We start from the raw sequence: 22,409 nt of genomic DNA, 5'->3' as shown, positions 1-22,409 counted from the left end.
CTTATGTCTCACTCGTCCAATAATGAATCACGCTCAAACTTGTTGGAACGTGTTCGTCTTGTCGAGACGAGCGTTTCAATATGTGGCACGTCCCGTGACGACGCCCGAGCAAGGAGAAAAGCCAGAGAAAATTTATCGATTCATGAAGAAAGTTGCAGGAAAATCAGTAGGACATCTACTCACTCGAGCGGCCAAATCATAGTGCTCGCGAGCCCGATCGATGCGAGACCAGTTGCATCGCGTGTGTATGGTCCGTGGCTATCATTTGTCCGAATCCCGCGTGATGAACGGGCGGATTTCGCACAAGATCAGATCGAAGTAACTATAAATTTCGACCGCCGGATTCTAGATTCTGGCCAAAACCCAAAAGTTGTGAAATCTTTGTTTGGGCACGAAATCGCGTCCCGTTTGTTGCAATGCGATCGCGGTGACATGCTCAGTGCAATTCAGCGAATAAATCACAGAAAAACATCAAGATGAAGACGCAGTATCAATCAAAAGTTTTCTAGATCCATGTGAATTTGAAGTTATGCGATTATGCCTTTAAAGTATGATTCATGACTTCAAATTGATATCAAAATGATCGTTATGTCAAGCCCTACGTGAAGGTAATCATCTTTTGTTCATTTGAACGCCGGATTGTTAATGGATTGTCCAAGAAGAATCAAGAACGCCCGAAGTTTTCAACAGAGACTATTTTGGAAAATTTAAAATTGTTAGAAAGGGGCAAATCTATCATTTTGCACCCATTTTTCTTATTTTATTTAATTCAAAAAAAATGTAATTATCTTCAATTAGGTAAAAAATAAGTTGTCCACCCATGTTTGGACCCCCATGCTATATATAACACGAACTATCATTGTAGAAGGACCCCCTTTGGATTAATAAAAAAAAGAAATTCGAGAGCAAGAGTTGGGTGATGTTTTTTTATTGGAGAGAAAAAGAAAGGAGAGAGAAACATTTGCTCGGTACCTTTAGGGTTCGTTGAGGTCTTTTCTCTCTCCTCTTTTTTCTTCTCTCTTTTCTCTACCTTTCTCTCTCCTCCTCTCTTTCTCTCCTCTTTTTTCTTCTGTCCCTTTCTCTTTCTCTCTCTTCTCATTCTTCTCATGATTGAGATGATGGTCTGAGTCTCTTCCCTGACGGCAAGCCTAGTGGACAGTCACCGACTCTGTCATGTCTCTTTTTCTTTTTCTCTCTTTCTCTTTCTCTCCCTTCTCATTCTTCTCATGCATGAGATGATAGTCTGAGTCCCTTCCCAGACGGCAAGCCTCGTAGCCTGCACGAGCAGTAGGAACAGTCACCGCTTCTGTCATCTCTCTCTCTCTTTCTCTCCCTTCTCTCATTCTCTTTCTCTCTCTCTCCTCTCTCTGTCTGGCTCCACGGTCTAAAGCATGACCTATTGTTTCTCTTCCTTCTCTCTTTCTTTTGTGGTCTTGCATGATCATAGTCTCTCTTTTCCTTTCTCATGGTCCAGCATGACCACCAATTTTCCTTTTTCTTTATTTTTTATTTCGTGCATAATCACTTCCTCTATGTAGACCATCTAGTCCACCTCCTCTTTCTTTTTATGATAATCCCTCTTAACCACGCATTTCACATCACCTCTTTTTGGTGCACCCTTACGGTAACTTCCTCTCTCTCACGATCTGTGGTGTTGCGAGGTCACCTTTGCCCAACTTCTTTCCTTGTGAGCTTTTCTTTACCTATGGCGGTGTGCACCATCGTACCTTATCTCCCTGCGCACAACCTTACCTCTCGGGGTGTGCACCATTTTACCTATCGCCGTGCGCACCTTCTTACCTATCGCCGTGTGCACATCTTATCGATCGCCGTGTGCGCCCCTCTCCTTCATCGCCGTTTGCCCCTTTCTATACCATCGCCCTGTGCCCCTCTGTACACCACAGCCAAGCTCTTTCCCATATTCATTGCGTATCCCTTCTCACTGTCAACTGCTAATCTCTCTTTTTTATTCCTTTCCTTTCTCTTCAATAGCTCAAACCCTTTTCAATCAAACACAGTTTATTCCTTTCCTTTCTCTTCAATAGCTCAAACCCTTTTCAATCAAACACATGCGGCAATAGCCGCTGTCTCCTCTTCTTCAGGCCACAACCCTTGTTCTACTTTCCACTCTTCCTGCTTTAACGCATCTTCCACCATCGCAACCTGTTTCCTCAGCTTGCCGCCCTTTTTCTTCTCCATCTCCTCCACCTTGTTGCTCCAACCTTTGCAACCTTTGTTACTTCCAACCACCTGCTGTTCACGCAGCCTCTCCCCTCCAATTCTCAGTAACCTTCGGCCAGCTTCTGCTGCTGCCCCCTTTTCCTCTCTGCTGCAACCAACCCAACCCCGTCTCCTCTGTTCTTCCCTTCATCCACCTGAACCAGGCCGCAGCATAGCTGCCATCTTCGCCTCCACTTCCCTGTACTCTTCCAATCTCACCTCCCTCCCTTCCCTCGCTGGTTCTCTACACCTATCTCCGCCACCTGCAACTTCCCACTTTCTCCCTCTAAAACCCATCTCACCGCATCTTCTTCTTTTCGTTCCATTCGTTTCGTTCTATTCCCTTCGTTCTATTCCCTTTCGTCTTACTTTTCATCCCTCATCCAATCCCCTCATCGAGCGCTCACCACCCAATCACTCAAAACCCAATATCCAACTCCTGTCTCCTCTCTCTAAAACCACTAACCCAATACCCAACTCCCTATCTCTTAACTAATCTACATAAAACCAAACAAAAATTATTTCATTCAAGCACTCCTTTTATTCGTATAACACCCAATAAAAGCTCTCTCCCTCTCTCTCTTAACCCAATCGTTCGTTTTTTATATACTTTACCTTCTTCTTTTCGAACCTAACAACCCAACAACATTTTCTTCTCCTTAACCACTTTTTTTTTTTTTTCTACTTAACCTCACCCGTATCGTTCAAGTTACCTTGGAGCTTCTACTATTTCATCACATTTCTTTTACTCCGTTACCTTGTTCTATTTTACTTACTTCATTTATTTTATCATTTTATTTCATTTACTTCTTTATTTTATTTTGTTTTATTTACTTCATTTATTTTTATTTCATTTTTATCATATTTTACTTTATTTATCTTACTTTACCTTTTTTTTATTTCATTTGATTTATTTATTTTATTTATCTCATTTATTTTACTTTTACTTTATGTTTTTTTATTTTATTTGCCTCTTTTAATTTCATTTTACTTTACCGTATTTTCTTTTATCCCTTTTTATTTTCCTTTACTTCAGTTTATTTTAATTTATTAATTTACCTATTTCACTTCATTCTAATTCCATTTTATAATTTTATTTTATTTTTAATTTAATTCATCTCCTTCCATTTTATTTTTTATTTTTATTTCATTTCACCTCATTTTAATTTCGACAAGTTTGGGTCCCCAGACCCGCTTGTTGGGACCTCTCATGTATGGGCGTGTGTGTTTACAGGAAAAGTAAAACATGTCAAGGGAGGCGATTCCAAAACGACCCTAGGCCAGGGGAGCTTTCCAACGTGATCTAAGAAGGCACCCACGCGAGCCAGCCCGAGTGTGTCATGGACCACTGTGAGGTAAGTCCCGCCTCACGACCCTAATTCCTCTCTCACTGGTTGGTACTCCTACCCACGTGTTCTTTACGTGGTTACCGAAGAGAGAGATCTCAAGACCTGGGTCCATTTTGAGCCTGGAACCAAACCACCAAGTCGACCCGACCCAGAGGGCAAGATCATGGTACCTAACCAAGGTGATGAAGATTCCCCTCTCTACGCGAATGTTGTACCCTCGGGTGATTAGCGTAATCGAAGAATTAGAACCCTCTTGATTTTTCAACTCAGGAAGACTCCTCTCGAGTGACTGAGGGAGAAAGCATATGTGTCTCTCACGACTCAACTTCACTGTACAGAGAGGAAGTTAGAGCGATGATCTGAGGGTTAGGATCCTAAGTTAACTATGAGGGGTATTGGGTCAAGCGTACTTAGGATAGCAGGGTGATACACGTTACCACGGCTATTGCGGTGTCTATGCTAGAGATGCACGGGGAGAGAGACACGAGCATGCGTATTCCGCTGGCACGGGTTACTGCGGGGTGCAAGTAACAGGTGAAGAGATAGAAGAAAGAAAGGAGAAGGAGAGAGGGTATTGAGCCATGCAGTTAGCAAAGGCTAGGGGTAGTTTTCTTTCTCTGAAAAGTTTTCTCTCTCTTTGACACTAGATCCAAGGGTTAGGAGCAAAAAAACAAGTAAAAACGGGCTTAATGCCTCTATTTCATAAATGAATGATCAGACCCTTTTACACTTTCCCTAGATTTATATTTATAGAGTATCCACAAAACAAGGGTGGATGCTCAAAACTAAACCTAATTACAATTAATTACAATAAAATCTTGAATTTTAGAAATAAAGACAAAAATGCCCCTTCAACCTTTTGTGCTAATGACAAAACCATCCCTCTCTGAGGGGCCTTTCGCCATTGCCAGATCTTGGAAGCTTTTTCGGATGTTTGTAATGGTGTTTGAGACGATTGATCATCGTAGTCTTTATGCTTGTTTGATTCTAAAGATTTTGATGTCTTTTGATCGTTTTGCAGTTAACTCTTTCTTGAGCGGTGGACACCTGTTTAGATCGTAAACGCTCGGCCGTCACTGCAATGCATTCTATGGTGTTTCAACCCTTTATTTTGATTGCATATAAAAAAGGACACTTCCATAGTTGCTTTTTACCAACTTTTATCCTTTTTTTGTCCTTACTTGAAGTACTTTATGTTTTTAGGAGATCACCGGAAAAAGGGATTTCGACGATCGAGCAATCTTATTTTTTTCTTTTTTGGAATTTGTAGTTTATCTAACCTTGGAATGAATGTAATAGTTATACCAGTTTGTACCCCTTCATGATACGGTCTTGTCGACACTATCTTTCAGATGATCCAATGTACAGTTCTTGATGATCCAATGTACAGTTCTGATGATCCAATGTACACTATCTTCAAAAAGCTCTGTTTTCCATGGTTTCGGGCTCATCTTATCTCTAGAAAAATTTGGATTCTGAGTCACATGACGATGTGTGTCGTATATCAAAATGACCGGGACGTCGAAGCCTATCTCATGTCTGAATTTGAGCTTGATCCGACTTCAATTGAGCAATGGATAGGTATTTGCAGGTCATCACGAGAGATGAAGATCACAATCTCCATGATTGGGGACTGGTTTTGGTGAGGCCCCACCGTAATAGTGTACGACTTTACCATTTCGAGGCAATTTGGGCCCAAATTGTTCATGGGAGACCCGATTGAGTCCAAATTTGGTCCATAGGAGTTTTTCGACGTTCTGCATGCAAAGGTAGTGGTCTAGTACTATTTTAAAACCCGTAGCATAGGGTTGTAGTTGTAAGGTCTCTTCATGACGTGATGACACTTTTTCCAAGGCTGCCTAGTCTTAAGCTTATTTTTCAATGTTCCCTTGCTCTGGAGGCGTCTTGGGCACTAGCCGAACTAGGTCGGTACTGGCCCACTTCTTATTTGTGTCAAGGATGAAGGTACATAAAAACTGACGTACAACAATAATATTTGCATCATGTTGTGGAGTTTTGATCATGTTCTTGAAAACTTTCAATTTTCCTATCAACATGCCAACGTAAGTTTTCTTGGTTGCTCGATCTTACTCAAAATGTCACTCCCATTGTATTATTTTTTTTAATAAATCGAAGGGGAAGTCTCCGATTGAGGTTGAGTTATGTCGAGGTTGAGTTATGTTTGTGGAAGTGAGAGAACATTATGCACACAAACATCTGCATAATATACTTTTATGGGACCTTCTCTCTAAGATTTATCTCGGCTCGATTATCGGCTTCGCACATTGTGTATGTTAAAAGTTTCCTCTTGTCGAGGAGAACCACTTATTAAAATTTGAGATTGATCCGCCTTGGGGTCAATAAGGTTTGAGCGTTACAAGAGTGTCCCATTTATTGGAAGATACATCAGTTTTTACTATTTTTGGTAGCTAGTTTTGGTTGCTAGCACTTGAATATTAAACAGACTAACCATTTTAGGAAAGTAGGACCTAGAAAGATTCTCTTGAGTTGATACTTGCTAGTTATGGACCTTTTGAAGCTGTATGCAGTGGTCTGGAGACTATCTAAGATCACCTTCTGTGAGTTGTGGCCATGGTGTAGCTTGTACATGTATAGAACGTAGTGCTCAAATCTAGGTCTTATTCCTATCCCTCACACTTTTGTCTGGTTGAGGCCAAACTTGGGGGAGGACTTTGAGATGTAAAAACCCGCTCTCACACACCTTTTGTGGCCGCGATGACACCATTGTAATGGCTCTTTAAAATTAGGATTATTCCACACGGGCTTTAATACCTATGGGCCACAACCGCAATCGCCTCCTCTTTTATGTGCATGGGGAAAAAAGCGCATAAAAAATACAAGACAACATTGAACCTGAGGGCTGGCTTCTATCTTTCCTTTTCTTTTTATTTTCTTTTATTATCTAGTATGTCTCACTACTTTTCCTTTAGTTATTTCGTTATCTTTTCTAGTAGATCTACTATTCTTGTTTCTCTTCTTTATTCTCTTTGTTTTAATTGTTATCTGACTTTATTTTCTTTTATTAGCCTCACAATATATTTGTTCACCTTTATTTTACCACTATTTCTTTTATCTAGCTTTCTTTGGTTCTCTGTAGTTTAATTTCCTATTCCTCTTAGTTATACTTTCTTTTTTGCGTTTTCTTCGGATTTCGCAACACCTAAGCTGGCTCAGTCGTAGATTTGTGAGGATTAGGCTTCTTTGATGCTGATTTCTTCATAGATCTGAATTTGATGAGACCCAACTCTTTTTACTCATTTAAACACCTCAGTTTGTGCACGATCTCAGACGTATCAGACTTCTCTTACCTGGTCAGTCTCCAATACGGATGTATACTTCTAGTTTTTAAGAAACGGGTGAAATGTACAAAAAATAAAGAATAATAATAATAAATAAAAAGTAAAAAATAAAAAACAAACACAGTTTGTTGTTTAAAATATCAAAACCTGAGGCAAAATTGGAAACATAACAAAAATGAGGGAGCAAGACTGCCAGTAAAATTACCAAACTTATGGACCAAACTTGCTAATTTTAAATCCCAATAACTAGCTTTTTTGTTTGAAATTTTACATAATCGTGATTAGAGAAGCCGGGAGTCTTTTGATCCAAAATCTATCTTCCAAAAGAAGTTAAGAAGATCATACTAATTGAAATAGGTAAACCCCTTAGACAAACTTAAAGCCTATCCATACATTGCTACTTGAGGCATTTTATCTTTCTATAACATTTACAATGTACGCTTCCTTCTTTTTCCTAGGTAAGCTGGGTTTGAAACCACAACCTCAAGTTTGCTCCTCACTAATGAAACTACAGTAATGGGAAGCTAGCAACTAGCAAATACAAGGACCTCCTAGAGAGAGAAGAATTATCTAAGAAGAAAACAACAGAGAGTTGAGACTTCCACACACTGCCACAAGAGAAACTATCTCTCTCTCTCTCTCCATTAACTTATTTTCAAGCACAAAAAATAACCAACATTTTACAGTAGACCTACACCCTTTTGTAATGGTCATCTTTCTAAAAAACGATATATTCAATAATATTATCCAAAAGATAAGGACAGACTTTTCAAGCCATACAAAATTTTTAACAAAAGGTAACAACTCAAAAAATAATATTTTTTAAAAAAATTTATCCTTCCTTTCCCGTATAAGCCTACTAAAAAAATGGACTTACTAAAAAAATTAAAAATTAGCTAAGAAGGAAAGATAAATAATACAATAATATCCCACTAATGCTTCTATTTTCAGCCTTGATCTTATTGCTCCAAATAATCTATCAAGAGCATTTCAACTGCATCATCTTCCTCTGATCAGAAAAAGCTCACCCTTGAGTTAAGATTTTTGTTATTGGAGAAATGAACCGCATAAGGAATTAAATATTCGATATTAAAAACATTGAAAGTTTTCATTGGGCTTTGTAACTTTAACTGATAAGCAATGTCATTGATCTTCGTCAAAAATTTTCATGACTCAATCTTCCAATTGCCAGGCTTATGATGCCCCCCAACAAGATACCTATCTTTAGTTAGCACAACCCAAATATAATCTCTGACTTCAAATACTAGCTTGCGAAGGTAGTTATCAGCAGCTGCCTTGCATTTAGTATTATGGGCTTCAATGTGCTTCTTGAACTGCTCATTAATGCATTAATTTTGTCAGCTAAGTCTTCTGTCGTGCCACTAAATTTCCATACATGAGGTATAAGCGTCAAATCTAGCACACTGTTTGGGTTATCTCTATGGACAATATCAAATAGGCTTTTCTGATTAGTTCGATTATGCAACCTATTAAAACAAATTCAGCTTGAATCCCATTGCCTAAGCTTGTTTCTTTCCAAACTACACAATATATTTCCCAAGTTCTTATTCACTACTTATGTCTGAGCAACAATTTGAGGATGATAAGCATAATTAAAACATAATTAGTCCCATTAATTTACATAGACATCTCAGGAAATGACTCCAAACTTTTGCATCTCTATCGAAAGTGATTGGTTGCAGATGCCATGCAATCAGACAATCTCCTTGAAATATATGGTTTCAATGTTAGAGGCCTACACAATTTTTCAACTGGAGATAAAATAGGTCATTTTAACTAATTATCTCCCACCACAAGTACTAAAACCATGCCTATTTTCTTTCTTAGCAAACCTAACATGAAAACCATACTAACATGCTCCCACAGTGAAGCAAGTATTGGTAATGGAGTACATTCCATTGGGACACTTGACAAACGTGACACTTGTCTACAAATCTATCGATGTCATGCAACATCTAGGGCCAAAAGTAATTATTAGAAACCAATGCCACGATTTTGTCATAAAGAAAGTGACCTTCATTATGAAACTCTTGATATTTTCATAAAGTGAGAACTTTGATATAAATAGCTTCATGTCCCTAAAGAGAAAGCAATTGTGCATACAATAGACATCATGCTTGCCTATTAAAACATTAATTAGAATTGCTCCAAATTTAGGATCAACCTAGTATAACTCCTTAAAAGTGTCAAAGCTCCCACCTTCACCTTCATAGTGGTAAGTATTGTGCCTCATCTATTCAAACCATCGGTTACCGGGTTATGATTACATCTCTTATAATTCAATGTGAAGGTAATCTATTGCAACTATGACACCCATATATGCATCCTGTTAAGTTTGTGATGTCCATTGTTATTTTAAGAGCTTTGTGATCAGAATATAGAATAAACTCTCGATGTACCAAATAATGTCGCCTATGTCTCAATGCTTGAACAATGACATAAAACTGAACGTCATAAGTACAATAATTAACCTTATACCCATTGAGCTCTTCATTGCAGAATGCTACCAAGTTTCCTTCTTGACTTAACACAGTTACCAACACCAATTCCTGATGCTAGCATATGATTCATCACTTTCATAAAGGTACTGGGAGAATTCAACATTCCAATGGGAATAATTGTCCACTTAAATAACACATCTTGTGTTTTAAAAGTCATTTTCCACTCATCCCCAAGCCTAACACATATCTGATAATAACCGCTCTTAATTTCAATTTTAGAAAAAACCTTGGAACCATAAAGTTGGTCTAATATGTCGTCCAATCTAGGAATAGGGAAACAATACTTCATACTGGTCTATGGCCCTACTATCCACACACATCCACCAATTACCATTTTTCTTTGGTGTCAATAGAGCAAGCACCACACACATACTCATGCTAACTCGAATAAAAGCCCTTTAATCTAATTCCATTACATGTTTCTTAGTTTCTCATGCTCTTTAGGGCTCATGAGGCATGTAGGCTTGGTTTGCAACCCCGGAATGAGATATCTATGATGTTGTATGTCCGACATAATTGGTGATCCCAAAGGGAGTACATTTGGTATAATATCATTGTAGTCATTAATAAGATATTTAATGTCCTTGGGAACAATGAAATATAAAGCCTCCTCATGAACCACTAAAGAAAATATTAATTGCCTCTCTTGAAACTCCTCCATAAAGCTAGCCATTGAGAGTAAACTTACAGTCTCCTCTTGTTTAAGCTTATATGTAATTTTCTCTTTCATGGGAGAAAACAAAATGTTATTATTTCATTTTTCGATAGTATATGTGTTCCTTCTCCTATCATGCATAGGTCTACAATCATATTGCCATGGTCTATTCAATAATAGATGACAAGTATTCTCGGCAATTACACCACACCATACATCAACAAAATACCTTTTCCCATTAGATAAAGAAAGAAGGCACCTACTATCTACTAATCTCATTGCCCTTCTTCACCCAAGTGAGGTTGTATGATTGGGGATTCTTCTCATGTCGAGCTTTGTGACTGCCGCTTGTGATATTACGTTGCCTTGATCCTTGTTGTCAATAATAAACTTATAGATCTTGTCTCCAATGGTATAGGTGGTGTGAATAATATTGGTCCTTAACCAGACATCTTAGGCTTATTGCTATACAGATAATAGGCTCTTTCGAATAACAAAGGGCACCCCAACATCTCCATAGACACGATCCATGTCATTATGCTCCTCATCATAAACTGGATAGGAGTCATGCCTATCAGCAACCTCTAAGTTCTCTTCTCCAAACATGAGTTGTTTTCCTTTATTGGGACATCTACAGGGCTTCCCATAATCCTCATCTTTGTGACCCGTCTCTCTGCATTTGAAATAACTGAGAGTTGAGCTGATGAACTGTAGCACCCTGTATAGTTTATTTTGGCTACAAATAAGTGTTGCAGTGGCATTCTTGGGCCCATAGAAGGTGCATATTTAGGCCTTGTACAACAATCCTGAAATTAGCCCTTGTGGAGGCTTGAATCTCCACTCATGGGTGATTCAGACCTACTCATGGATTGCAATTTTTCCCCTATCAAGGCATGTTGATATGCTTCCAAAAACGTCCATAGAGAGTGTAAGCTTAGGACTTCTTGGATTGTTTGGAGCAGCCCCACTACATATCAAGCTACCACTTGCTCTTCAGTCTCATAAAAGTTGTTTTTGGAAACTAATTGATAGAACTCCTCAGTCTAATCGTCAACTCACCACCCCTATTATCGAAGGGCTTGAAGGTACAGAAATATCATTTGGGTGTATTTAAAACAAAAGAATTATTCCCTTAACTTTTCTTCATCTTCTCCCAATCAATGATCATCAGTTTTCATTGCCTTTTTAGAGTCTTTTTTAGTCCCTCCCACTAGACGTATGCACAGACCTTGAGCTTAATGGCCACTTGACCTTCTTGTCATTAGGCACATCCTTGTATTCGAAGATGCGCTCTTTGGCATCTATACAATTAACAAATTCTTCTTCCTATAATCCTCCCACAAACTTAGGTAGATAAACTTTAATGATAAAATCCCACAATCTTCTCTCAGAAACATCAGGCTCTCGATGTGTAGTGTGAGCATGGAATGTATTCTCGAAGGTAACTTCTGATTTACTACCATCATCATCGCTTGTTTGGGTTTGGTTTTATGCCAAGCACTGGGTTAGATCCTCAACTTGCCTTCTCAAGTCTTCAATCTCGATGTTTTTGTTGTCTTGTTATTGCTAGAAGGTCTAATTCTAGGTGCCCAACCATCAACCACGTCCACTAACCATGAAGTCCTTTTAAACAACATCACAATCCCACAAAGACTGAGCTCTAATACCAACTAACATAGTTGTGGTCAATAGCGGCTAGCAGCCAGCAAACTTAGTCACATTCTAGAGAAAGAAATAATCGACTGAGAAGAAAAGAATAAGAAAAGGGACAATCACAAAAAGCTCTCTCTCTTCATGTACACCTCAGCTTGTTTTTATTCACCAAAAATAACCATACTTTAACCATACTTTTATAATATGACAAAGGATACTTTTCATCTTTATTTATGACAGAGGATTTTTAATGACTCTCACAAAAGTCAAAAAAAATATTCATATTTCTCTCTCGATCTCAATTTTTTCTCTCAAGGCGTACATTCCTATTCATATTCATATCTCTTTAGGAAAATATAGATGGTTTAGTTTCTCTCTTTAGAAATGTAATGGTTTGGGATCCACTTGGAGAGAGAAAAATGGGACAGAAGAGATAAACCAACAAATCCATTTATATTGTTTAGAAAGAGGAGAACCAAAATACCTCTAAACACTTTTAGAGGGAGAAACCAACAAACCCATTTATATTTTTAGAGATAAAAAGAGTGATGATTATGGATGGAAGGTAAGCTTAGTGAGAGAAAAATGGGGACAGAGAAAATATGTATATTTATTTTAACTTTCGTATGAAATTGATATGGGAATTTTTTTCATATATAAAGTTAAAAAGTTCCTTGGCAGCAAGAAAAAAAAAAAGTATTTTGGGGTAAGGAATAAGAGAGACTTTTCAAGGAGGGGTCATTATAAAGACAACATCCAACCTGAGGGGGTTTTAGTAATTTTCCCATAAAAAACAAGGTTAACATTCCTTTTCTAAAAAAGGGATATACTTTAAAAACACAAATTAGGATTTGCTAGAAATAAAAATTTTAAAATAAAATTTGTTAGAAAGAAAAAATAAAAAATTATGATAATTTCTCACTAATGTTTCTTCTTCTTATTCGAATTCTTCTTATTCGAATATGATCACCCCAAAGAATTTAGTGTGGTCATTTTGACTGCATCACTTATCCTACGAATGGGATTGTTGAACTTTGTTTTGAGCATCTCCACTTATCCAAACTGGGTGTCCAGTTTACCCTTCCTAATAATATAGGATCAAATCTTAAACTATAAACTAAAGAGAGTTAAATTCCAATGCAATTGGTCTTACAACACATGCATAACCTATTTCGTCAACTTCAGACCATTTTTCTCATTTTGGGTCACCTCGCTTTATCTTATACTTCTAAAGATATTCTCATTGCACGGAAATGTTATCTCGTTTAATCTTATACTTCCAAAGATATAAGCATATGCTCTCTCTCTCTCTCTCTCTATATATATATATATATATATATATATATATATATATATATATATATATATATATATATATATATGAGTAATGATCCTACACTTATGTGTGTAGGGCCCTAAAGGATCACCATTAAATTTGGCACGGTTCTCTAGAAAATTTATGACATGGGTGTGGGACTTGACTTTTTTAGAGATCTGTGTCAAATTTAATTGTGATCCTTTAGGGTCCTACACACATCAATATGGGAGGGTCTCATAGGATCATTACTATATATATATATACACACACACACATAACGTCTATGATAAGAAATGAGAAGTATTTTCACCTATAAGCCTGGTGCCATTCGATTTTTTTGGATGACATGGAAAAATCAAATATATTGAACATGCTATGTTTGTTGCTATACATTATACACTTTCGCCATATGGCTCTTTTAAGAGTTTTCTATATATATATATATATATATATATATATATATATTGGTAGTGATTTTATGTAATAGCTTGTATCATAGCCTATGCAACCGTACTTCTAGAAAACCATATTTGTGGTAATTATATGACCCAAAATTTTGCACACATATATTTCATCTCAATCTATAGAAAAAACTAATTTGCATCCTATATGAGGTCAAAATGACTCCCCTCCAACAATGAATCTAGATCGTTCATCTGATAAATTTCAAGATCTAAGCCTTTTATGAATTCAAAATTATTTTTTTCTTTTTTAATATTATTAATCTAATGATAATAAAATTATCTAAAAATTTTAGAAAGAAACAAGGTCATTCTAAAGCCTATATCGAAGCATCTCACCAAAATGGGCAGCCTATGTTAATTGAACTAAAAAAAAACTTTCTAAGTTGTGTTTTCAATGTTTTCCTTTTTGTGATTGTTCATTAGAATTAAAAGAGTGTATATTTAAAATTTGGATTAAACAAATGGCCTTAGCATAGTTTTAGGAGGTTGTTGCAACGGTTGTATACTAACATAAAGCAACAACCTTCAAAAACCATGTTATGGCCATTTGTTTGATACAAATTTTAAAATAAACTCTTTTTTCATTCTAACAAATAATGGAAAAAAGAAAAAATTGAAAACGCAACCTCAAAGGCATTTTTTTAGCCCAATAACATCAGCTGTCCATTTTGACATGATGCTTAGATTGATGTCTTAGAAGGATTTCTTTCTTGTCCAATTTTTTTAGATGGCTTTATCATTATTAGATGAACTATGTTAAAACAGAAAGAAATGACTTTGATTGTGTAAAGGCAAAGATCTTGAAATTCACCAAATGAATGGTCTAGATTCATTCTTGGAGAGGATTCATTTTCACCACATCTAGAGTTTAAATTAAACTTTTGTTTTTTTGGGATTGATTATTGAGATGAAAAGAGTGTGTGTGTAAAATTTTGGATCATATAAATACCACAAACATGGTTGTCTAGAAATATGGTTGCATTATATTATGATACAATGGTTGCATGAGATCACCGAGCATATATATATATATATATACTAACATAGAATGTTGGGATAATCTGTCATCTTATCATTCGTTAAATAATGGATAGCTCCTCTCTCTCTAAACTTAAAAGAACTGGCTCAGGCTAGAGACTCTGGCTAGGACCTGAGTAACTTGGGGGCTCATCCGAGTGGAATAGTAATGTTTGTGAAATTCGTTACGGTTAACTAATTTCACTTTTCGACGAGTGATTGATTAGGAAGTCACCGATTAAAAGGGGCCCAAGCGCATGATTCAGAGAGAGGGGAGTGAGAGTTATTATTGATGGGGCAAGGACACAGTATCTCCTGTTGCTCCCCACTCAGAACCATGATTGATGAAAACCCTCAAAGCAGTTTCCTCTTCACACACTCATAATGAGTGCAGCTTGCTAAAACAATGCACAAACCTCAGCAAAACTATGAAGCAAAAGACACCATCTTTCCCCACATTCCAAATAAATATATTGACATGCTTTTTTGTTTATGGAAAATTAAATATATTGAGTTCATGAGTAGATAATACAAATTTTAGCTCAAGACAAGAAGGAAAAGAGAGAGAAGACTGAGAGAAAGGAAGAGTGATAGGAAAGGAGTCAGAATGCTGAAAATGAATCCCTTTATTCTTTATCTCTAAGCTTTTCTTGAAAGCCTTGGGATTGAAGGCACATACAATCATAGCATGGAGGAGGTATAATCATCGACCTGTAATTGCAGTGAAAGGAAAAGCAAGCTTGTAAAGGTAAAAAGATGTTTGTGTGTGTATGTGGAGAGAGAGAAAAAGATGTTTGTGTGTGTATGTGGAGAGAGAGAGAGAGAGAGAGAGAGAGAGAGAGAGAGAGAGAGAGAGAGAGAGAGAGAGAGAGAGAGAGAGAGAGAGAGAGAGAGAGAGAGAGAGAGAGAGAGAGAGAGAGAGAGCTTACATATTTTTTTATTTTTTATTTTTGTATTTGCTCTCTTTCCTTCGTCTTCTTCAACTTTTTCTTCAACTTTATTACACTTTAAATTTTACTTAGTGGCTAACGTAGAGGTGGGGGTTGAAAGCAAAAGGTCTTTGTGTTCTGTTTTGACTCACACTTTTTGTGGCTGAATGAGATTCCAAAGCTTGTTTACTGGTGGGCATTGGATTTACAGTGTTTAAGAATCCACCATGGGTTCTGCAAATCTAGACCATCAGCAGCAAGACCAGTTCTTGAGTTCCTGTCTCCAAGCTTCATCTTTTCATGGAATAATAAGCAGTAACTGGAACCAAAATCCTATCATGTAAGTCATCTCTCTCTCTCTCTCTCTGAGCTCCTATTTATACTGAAGGTTGTTAAAAGAAGTTTTTCAAAGTATTTGCAAATCATACGCAATCAAACTATAAGGTTTCCTTGGATCTAGCTCCATGAAAATTACCTTGAAAGTGACAAAAACTTGGAGGTTTCTTAATAGTTTGCTTGAATTTATCAAAATAAATTGCACTGCAGATGTTTGGTTTCGAATCTCATTATTTTTATTTGTAGATTATATTTCTGTACATAGTGACTTTACGAGATCTATTGGTTTTCAAGCCATGAATTCCCTTAAAACTCCTCAAAACATGGAGAAAAGTTGACCTTTTCTAATTGATTTGAAGATTATGTTACAGTGCAATACCATAAAGGGGTTCTTTTGTTAGTTTTTATTGAACTATTTTGTATATTTCATTCCATTTTGAAATGTAAGTTTCAATAAATTCCTATAATTTTGAATAAAAGCGAGTAATATAATGATCTCCAATGGCACAGGAATGTTGGGAACAGTGAAAACATGATGCAGGCTATGAAAATGTTCAATCTGAACAATAGTGCCTTGCCATTTGAACCAAGAGATTTGAAGCCAAATCATGAAATCCAAATTCCGCCCAATTACAGCGAGAGTACGTCAATGATACCCAAACTAGAGTTCACTTACTGCACTTCTAGTAATGGAAATTATGCACATAATTCTGATCAAGAGCTTCCTACACAAGTGAAAATGAAGCAAGAAATTTCAGATCCAATGTCAAATTATGGCAGATTAGCTAGTGAGCCCTCTATCTTTCAAGGGATTCAATTGGATTATTGTAAAAGTAACAATGATTTAGAAGAGTTCAATAGAAACCTCTTATTGAAGTGCCAAATCCTTGGATCGTCAATTTCAGCAAGGGATTCTTATCAATCACCTGCTAATTTAGCCCATTTCCCTAAATTTAGCAGAAGTGGTTTGTTTCCTCAAGTTCTTCCATCAGTGGAGATCACATCGTTGTATCCAACCCCATCACTCGTGAATCCAAGATGTGAAAATTTGATGCAAGCTCTGAATTTTTCAGTCACTGCTAAATCTGGGGAAATTTTTCACCAAACATCAGCGTGCTATCCAGGTTCACTAAGTGAAGCCAGATCATGTGGGTTAGAATATCCACAAAAACATCTGCAAAGGCCATCAAGTATTCCACACAAGGTGGGTCAACATGTAACCTTCTACTGATACTACTTCATTTTGTTTATTGTTATTCCTAGTGCTGCCTTTGTTTGTTGTCATTATCTTTGTTGTCGCCGTCATTGCTGTGGTGGTGGTTTCAGCACTAGTAATTGTTTTTGTATTAACAGGAGCAAGAAGAAGAGAAGAAAAAGCATCAACCAGTGTTATTAAAGAATTATCATGACTTGTTCATAGTACCATTTCTTATAGTTTCAAGTGGATGGGCTTCTTCTCCATTACTGACATCCACAATATAGAAGATGAATATATGCTGCTACAATCAATATCAAACTGACCTCATAACCTTTTTTTTTTTAAATGTTAAAACTGACCTTGTGAATTATTACATATTATCACTTTTTACTCTCTCTTTTTGCCCCTATTTACCAGATTCTCACTTAATTTTATTTCATTAGCAATCTCTATAATTTACTCATTTTCTTTCTGCGGTGTCATTCTTGCACTATTCTCAAACAATACAGTTGTAGTGTGGTGGCAATAAAAAAATTAGTGGTGAATATAACTAATTATTCTTAATTCATAGATCTCTACTTTCATGGAGGAAACTGCCGGAGCATGTAGATTTGGCAGCATGGGCTCGACCACTGCATCAGAAGCACCATCAAAGAGGCGGCGATTCGAAGCTAGTTCTTCATTTCCACCATTTAAGGTTGGTAAAAGGCAATTAGAATAATGTTTTGTTCTTCCTTTTGCCTAGGTTAAGAATTTTCTTGTTACTCAAATGGAATTCTCATGTTATTAGATTTTCTATTTAGGGTATTGTGTTCTGTTGGTATAAGTGATTGTATAGGTCATTTGATTTTTGTTTATACGTCGAAGAAGCAGGTTAGAAGGGAGAAATTAGGTGATAGAATCACAGCACTACAGCAGTTAGTAGCACCATTTGGAAAGGTTAGCCCTGACCACTTCCCTAAAAAATGTACTGCAGTCCTATGGGGCTTATTGATTTCATTAACAAAACTAGAGTGACCAAAAACAATAAAATGCAGCACCTCTCTTTCTCTCTCTCTATGCACCTTTCTCTTTTTGTAAAGCAAACTTCAGAAAGTTGTCTCCACCAAGGGACTCGACCCTTGGCTGAGCTGAGTAACTAGGGCGAGTCTTAGTGGACTCACTCGACTCTTGCTCGGGACCAAGGAGTTCCAGAAAAAATGAAAAATATAGAAATGAGTGAAGGTAGGTAAAATAAAATAAATCTAAAAGAAAACTTAAAAAGTCCAAATAAGCTTAAAAGGGTATAAGAAAAAATGATCCAAAACATACGCCGGAGATTTTAACAGAAATTCAAGAAAAAAGAAAGTAAAAAAAACAGGGATTATGACAAAAAAAAAAAACTCACCAATCCTTTCCAAAAACATTCAAACATAAATAAAAAAAATTACTATAACTTTAACCATTTTTTTGAACTTTTTTTAAAAAAATTATGTTAAGTCCAATTATACATAAACTCTGGGACGAATAACTCACCGAGTCCAGTCGGACTATGGTAAGTCATGGAACCATGCTCCAATGATTATACCTTTTTTTCCATTTTGGAAGCACAGGTCAATGCTACTTCTCTTATCGATTGATACACATATCATATTCATTGAAAACCCTCTTTCAAAATTTATTGAGGAAAGAGAATCTGAAACCCTATGAAAACGCCAAATTTAGACAACAATTGCAAGAGCTCAACCAAAACACGCAGAGTGCTCCATTCATTCATTGTAATTTTAAAAAATTAATTGAAAATCCATGCTTTACTTCTATCTATAATGTTAATGGCAATAGCATTTCTTCTGCTACAGCTAACTCAACATTGTTCGCCTCTGGTAGTTTTGAATGTCCTAGGTGTGGCTGTGTGGAGAGACAGAGAGAGAGGACACAAGTACCAAAGCATAAAAATAATAAAAAACATTCACTAAAGAGTTCTGATTTCGAAAACAAGGCATCATAAGACAACACATAGAATGGGGGGATTTTTTAAAATCTGGTAACTAACTGAATCTAAACCATAGAGAATGTCTTGCCTCCATTTGTCTTCCCCTTTTTAACTTCTTTTCGTGAGAATGTTGTGGACGAAATAATATAATATGAAGAATTTGATAGGGATTTTATGGGCTGTGAAAATTGCAGACTGACACTGCATCTGTATTGATGGAAGCCATTGGGTATATAAAATTCCTCCAAGAACAAGTCGAGGTAAGCAAACAGATGGTTGATCTAACCCAATTTCTTTTAAAAGAAATAGAAAAAAATGAATAAAATGAGAATGTGATTAAATTATGAGAAAGAAAGATAGAAAGATGTCCTTTTTGCAGGTTAGTGGACAGTGCAACTTTATCTATTTTTAGTTGAGTTTGGTTTTCTTCTTTATTTGTTTAGAAGTAAAAGAAAGAGATTCTCTTTTGTTTGTGTTGCAGACACTGAGCGTGCCATATATGAAGTTATCTGGTAGCAATGCCAATGCGGGCCGCAGGAGAAGCCATGGGGTATCGCATCATACCCATAACCCCACTTTATTCTTTCCCTTACTCTCTACACACGAGCTCGCACTCGTGCACGCAGAGAGATGCGTGTGTGAGAGAGAGAGCTTCCACCATGCGCATTTCACAGTAGAACTTGTGAGAGAGATGTGTGAGAAAGTTTTGTGTTACGGCTAACAATTGGGCCCAGACGGCTAGGTCAAGCTCTAGAAAACTAGGGCTTCGGCCATGAACTGTGGTCAGAGTGCCAGCCCTCTTCTCTTTTTTTTGTTTTTTGTTTTTATTGGCCCATTCCAGCTTCGCCCTAATAGGGCTTGGCCGGCCCTACGGGGATTGGGGCAGAGCTAGGGCAAGGCTGGCCTAGACTGCGTCCGGCCGTTTGCGACCCCCTGATTATGGTCATAGAGGCGTGGGTTTGTGTTCGTAGTTTGTTCATGAGAGAGAGCGAGTGTCATGTAGAGCATATGTCCTTTATGATGCATGCTAGGTACACTCCCTAGCTGAGATGGCAAAGGAGAGAGTGCAAATTATAAGAAGGTAGAATTGTCATTTCTTCTTATGTTTAGGGAGATTTCGGACATCTTCAATGATTCACTATTATTTATTTCATATTACTATAAAAATGTAGCCACAAAAGGTAGAGAACCAAGACCTTTTTCATGGTCAGCTTTTGGGGAAAGGTAGAGAACCAAGACCTTTTTCATGGTCAGCTTTTGGGGTCTAACTCGGTCTAAAGGTTGGTCCTTTTGGTAAAAGATTACGGGCGCGTTATAATTTCAATTTTTTTTATGAAGGAGGCCTAATTTGATTAATCAAAACGATTCGGTTTGGATGCGGTCATGCCCGCATATGTAGAAATATGGATCTCTTAATAAATCTATTTTTAAGATGGATTTTAAGACTTAATTTTTAAGGACATATAATCTCTAACATGGAGATCATGAATATGAATAAATAAATAAATTTTAAAATCTAAAAATAATAATTCTAGTAAAACCACATTTGATCCCTTAATTGCCATTGTTTTTAGATGGAACATCTACTTGCATCCATCTTTAAGATGGATGCTTTACACTTTTTGGACCTCATATGTAGAAATATGGTCTAACCCACATGAAACAATTTTCCTAATAAAAAATATGTAGGGAAGGATTTTGTGAGGCCATGGCTTTATGCGGCTGCAACTCAGATCTAACCTTAAGGTCTAGGTTTATTTGACCTTGACTTGACCTCGGTCAAGTCTGGGTCTTGATCCAACTTGTCAAGTCGAGTCGACTTAGTTCCTATCCCGATAGGGTTCAAATGTATTTTTCATTTTTTTTATTTTTTGTATTTGTAGACCCGGTCCCTACCTGACCTGGTAGGTCAAGTCCAGGTCAATTTACTTGGAACATGGATACAATTTATTACTACCCTTACCCTAACCCAACCATATTCCCACCCTATCTAAAATCGATTATGCCAAACATGATAATTGATTACCTCTTTTTTAAAGCTCTCTTGAGAATACAGTTGTTAAAAACGTTACAAATTCGTCATTTAAACTTCAACAATTATGGATAGAAAACCAAAATATCCAAGTCCGAACTCCTAAGGATGAGTCTATCTTATAGCTTTCTGAATTAGTTACTTATGGATCTGCATTTTTTGAGCTTTAGATTGCACTATTAGGGTTTGAAATATTTCCATCACAACACAAGATTGTTGTTCCCTTTAGCAGCTTTGTACACCATGAAATGTTGCGTTTTTCATATTTATAGTTTTTCAAAAATTCGTCTCTTTAGCCAAATTTTTTATGTATCTCTCTATCTTTAAAAAATTTTAAATTTGCTTAATCTGAGAACTGAAAATGTCTTGTCACTATTTTAAATTACAATGTAGTCAAATTGCAAGGACTTTATTTCATTACTAATTAATTGAATTTTATTTTAATGTCTAGTTGGGCTCGGGAGGAATGGTAATTAGTTTATTGATTTATTATTTAATGACTTAATCTGATATTCAACATTTACTTTCCATATGTCTTTTTTCTTTTCTGAATGTTCATATCTAAAATTAGAAATGATTGATTGCTCGCAATCATTTTTTTCTTTGTTTTAAAATTCAGTTCGTAGAGTTCTTATGGATTGATATCTTTTTTTCTTTTTCTTTTTCTTTTTTTTTTTATTTTTTTTCTTTTTCAATATTTTTTGTAAATTTTTTGTTTAATAAGTTTTCATATTTTTCTATAAATTTTTTAATTTTTTCACAGGACCGTACCAAGAATGAAGGGGACAAAGATGGAGATGGAGAACCCAAGAGAGACCTGAAAAGTAGAGGGCTTTGCCTTGTGCCGCTGTCCTGCACAACTCTTGTGACCAGTGATAACGGTGCTCCTCTTTGGCCACCCTCTAAATTTGGAGGCCCCTAGAGAGACCACTGATCAAATTGAACAATTTGTTGCACAATTCACCAAAGTATAGCTAGCTTAATATTTCTCTAAATTCCATGCACTAGGTCTTCTTTAGATGGAGCACATTTGGTCTCTCTTCTCAATACCTTCTAAAATGGACCAATTATGACCCATTAAAGTGAATAATGTAGCAATCTGTAATGAGAACCAAATCAATTTAATTTATCTTCATTAATTATCAACTTCAAGGAAATGGGTGTGAATGTTTTTGTTGATTCCCTATTAGCCACTCTCTTTTTTGCATATGAGCCGATTTTTTCAATCCACATTGATGCTAGTGGCCGGCATGTGCATCGAACATAAGGGTTGAAAAGAGAAAAAGAAGACTAATACTGATAGTAAAGTATTATTCGCTTGAACATATCTGAATAGAAATATAAAGGGAAACTATGACCATCAGGATTCTCCACTTGAGTTAAAAAAGCTTGTGGAAGCAAACATGAGTGGGTCTTTGGCTGGT

General features: G+C 36.6%; 1 protein-coding gene and 1 long non-coding RNA gene across 12 annotated transcripts; both read left to right on the top strand.

The window, feature by feature from the left end:
- The first annotated feature begins 3,454 nt into the window (after positions 1-3,454).
- On the top strand, positions 3,455-4,889 carry LOC148782807 (uncharacterized). Its single transcript, XR_016052287.1, has 2 exons — positions 3,455-4,172; positions 4,591-4,889. It is a non-coding gene; the product is annotated as an uncharacterized LOC148782807 (long non-coding RNA).
- Positions 4,890-15,291: 10,402 nt separating this feature from the next.
- Positions 15,292-22,131, top strand: LOC18437250 (transcription factor bHLH110). 11 transcript variants are annotated; one of them, XM_006847466.4, is made up of 7 exons: positions 15,292-15,787; positions 16,294-16,987; positions 17,553-17,678; positions 17,855-17,920; positions 19,148-19,213; positions 19,435-19,503; positions 21,749-22,131. In XM_006847466.4, the coding sequence occupies exons 1-7, from the start codon at positions 15,675-15,677 to the stop codon at positions 21,905-21,907; spliced, it is 1,293 nt and encodes a 430-aa protein (XP_006847529.2). In that variant the 5' UTR covers positions 15,292-15,674; the 3' UTR covers positions 21,908-22,131. The 11 variants fall into 11 exon arrangements, 10 of the variants coding, with proteins under 10 accessions (XP_006847529.2, XP_020524714.1, XP_088718390.1 ...); XM_020669055.2 differs by having other exon boundaries at positions 15,298-15,787; positions 17,852-17,920; XM_088862264.1 differs by having other exon boundaries at positions 15,298-15,787; positions 17,849-17,920.
- The last annotated feature ends 278 nt before the right edge of the window (positions 22,132-22,409 follow it).

The sequence above is a fragment of the Amborella trichopoda genome, chromosome 3, assembly GCF_054954075.1.
Source record: "Amborella trichopoda isolate Santa Cruz 75 chromosome 3, AtrichopodaSantaCruz75HAP2 v2.0, whole genome shotgun sequence".
Taxonomy (NCBI): Eukaryota; Viridiplantae; Streptophyta; class Magnoliopsida; order Amborellales; family Amborellaceae; genus Amborella; species Amborella trichopoda.
This window is presented reverse-complemented; position numbering and strand designations above follow the sequence as displayed.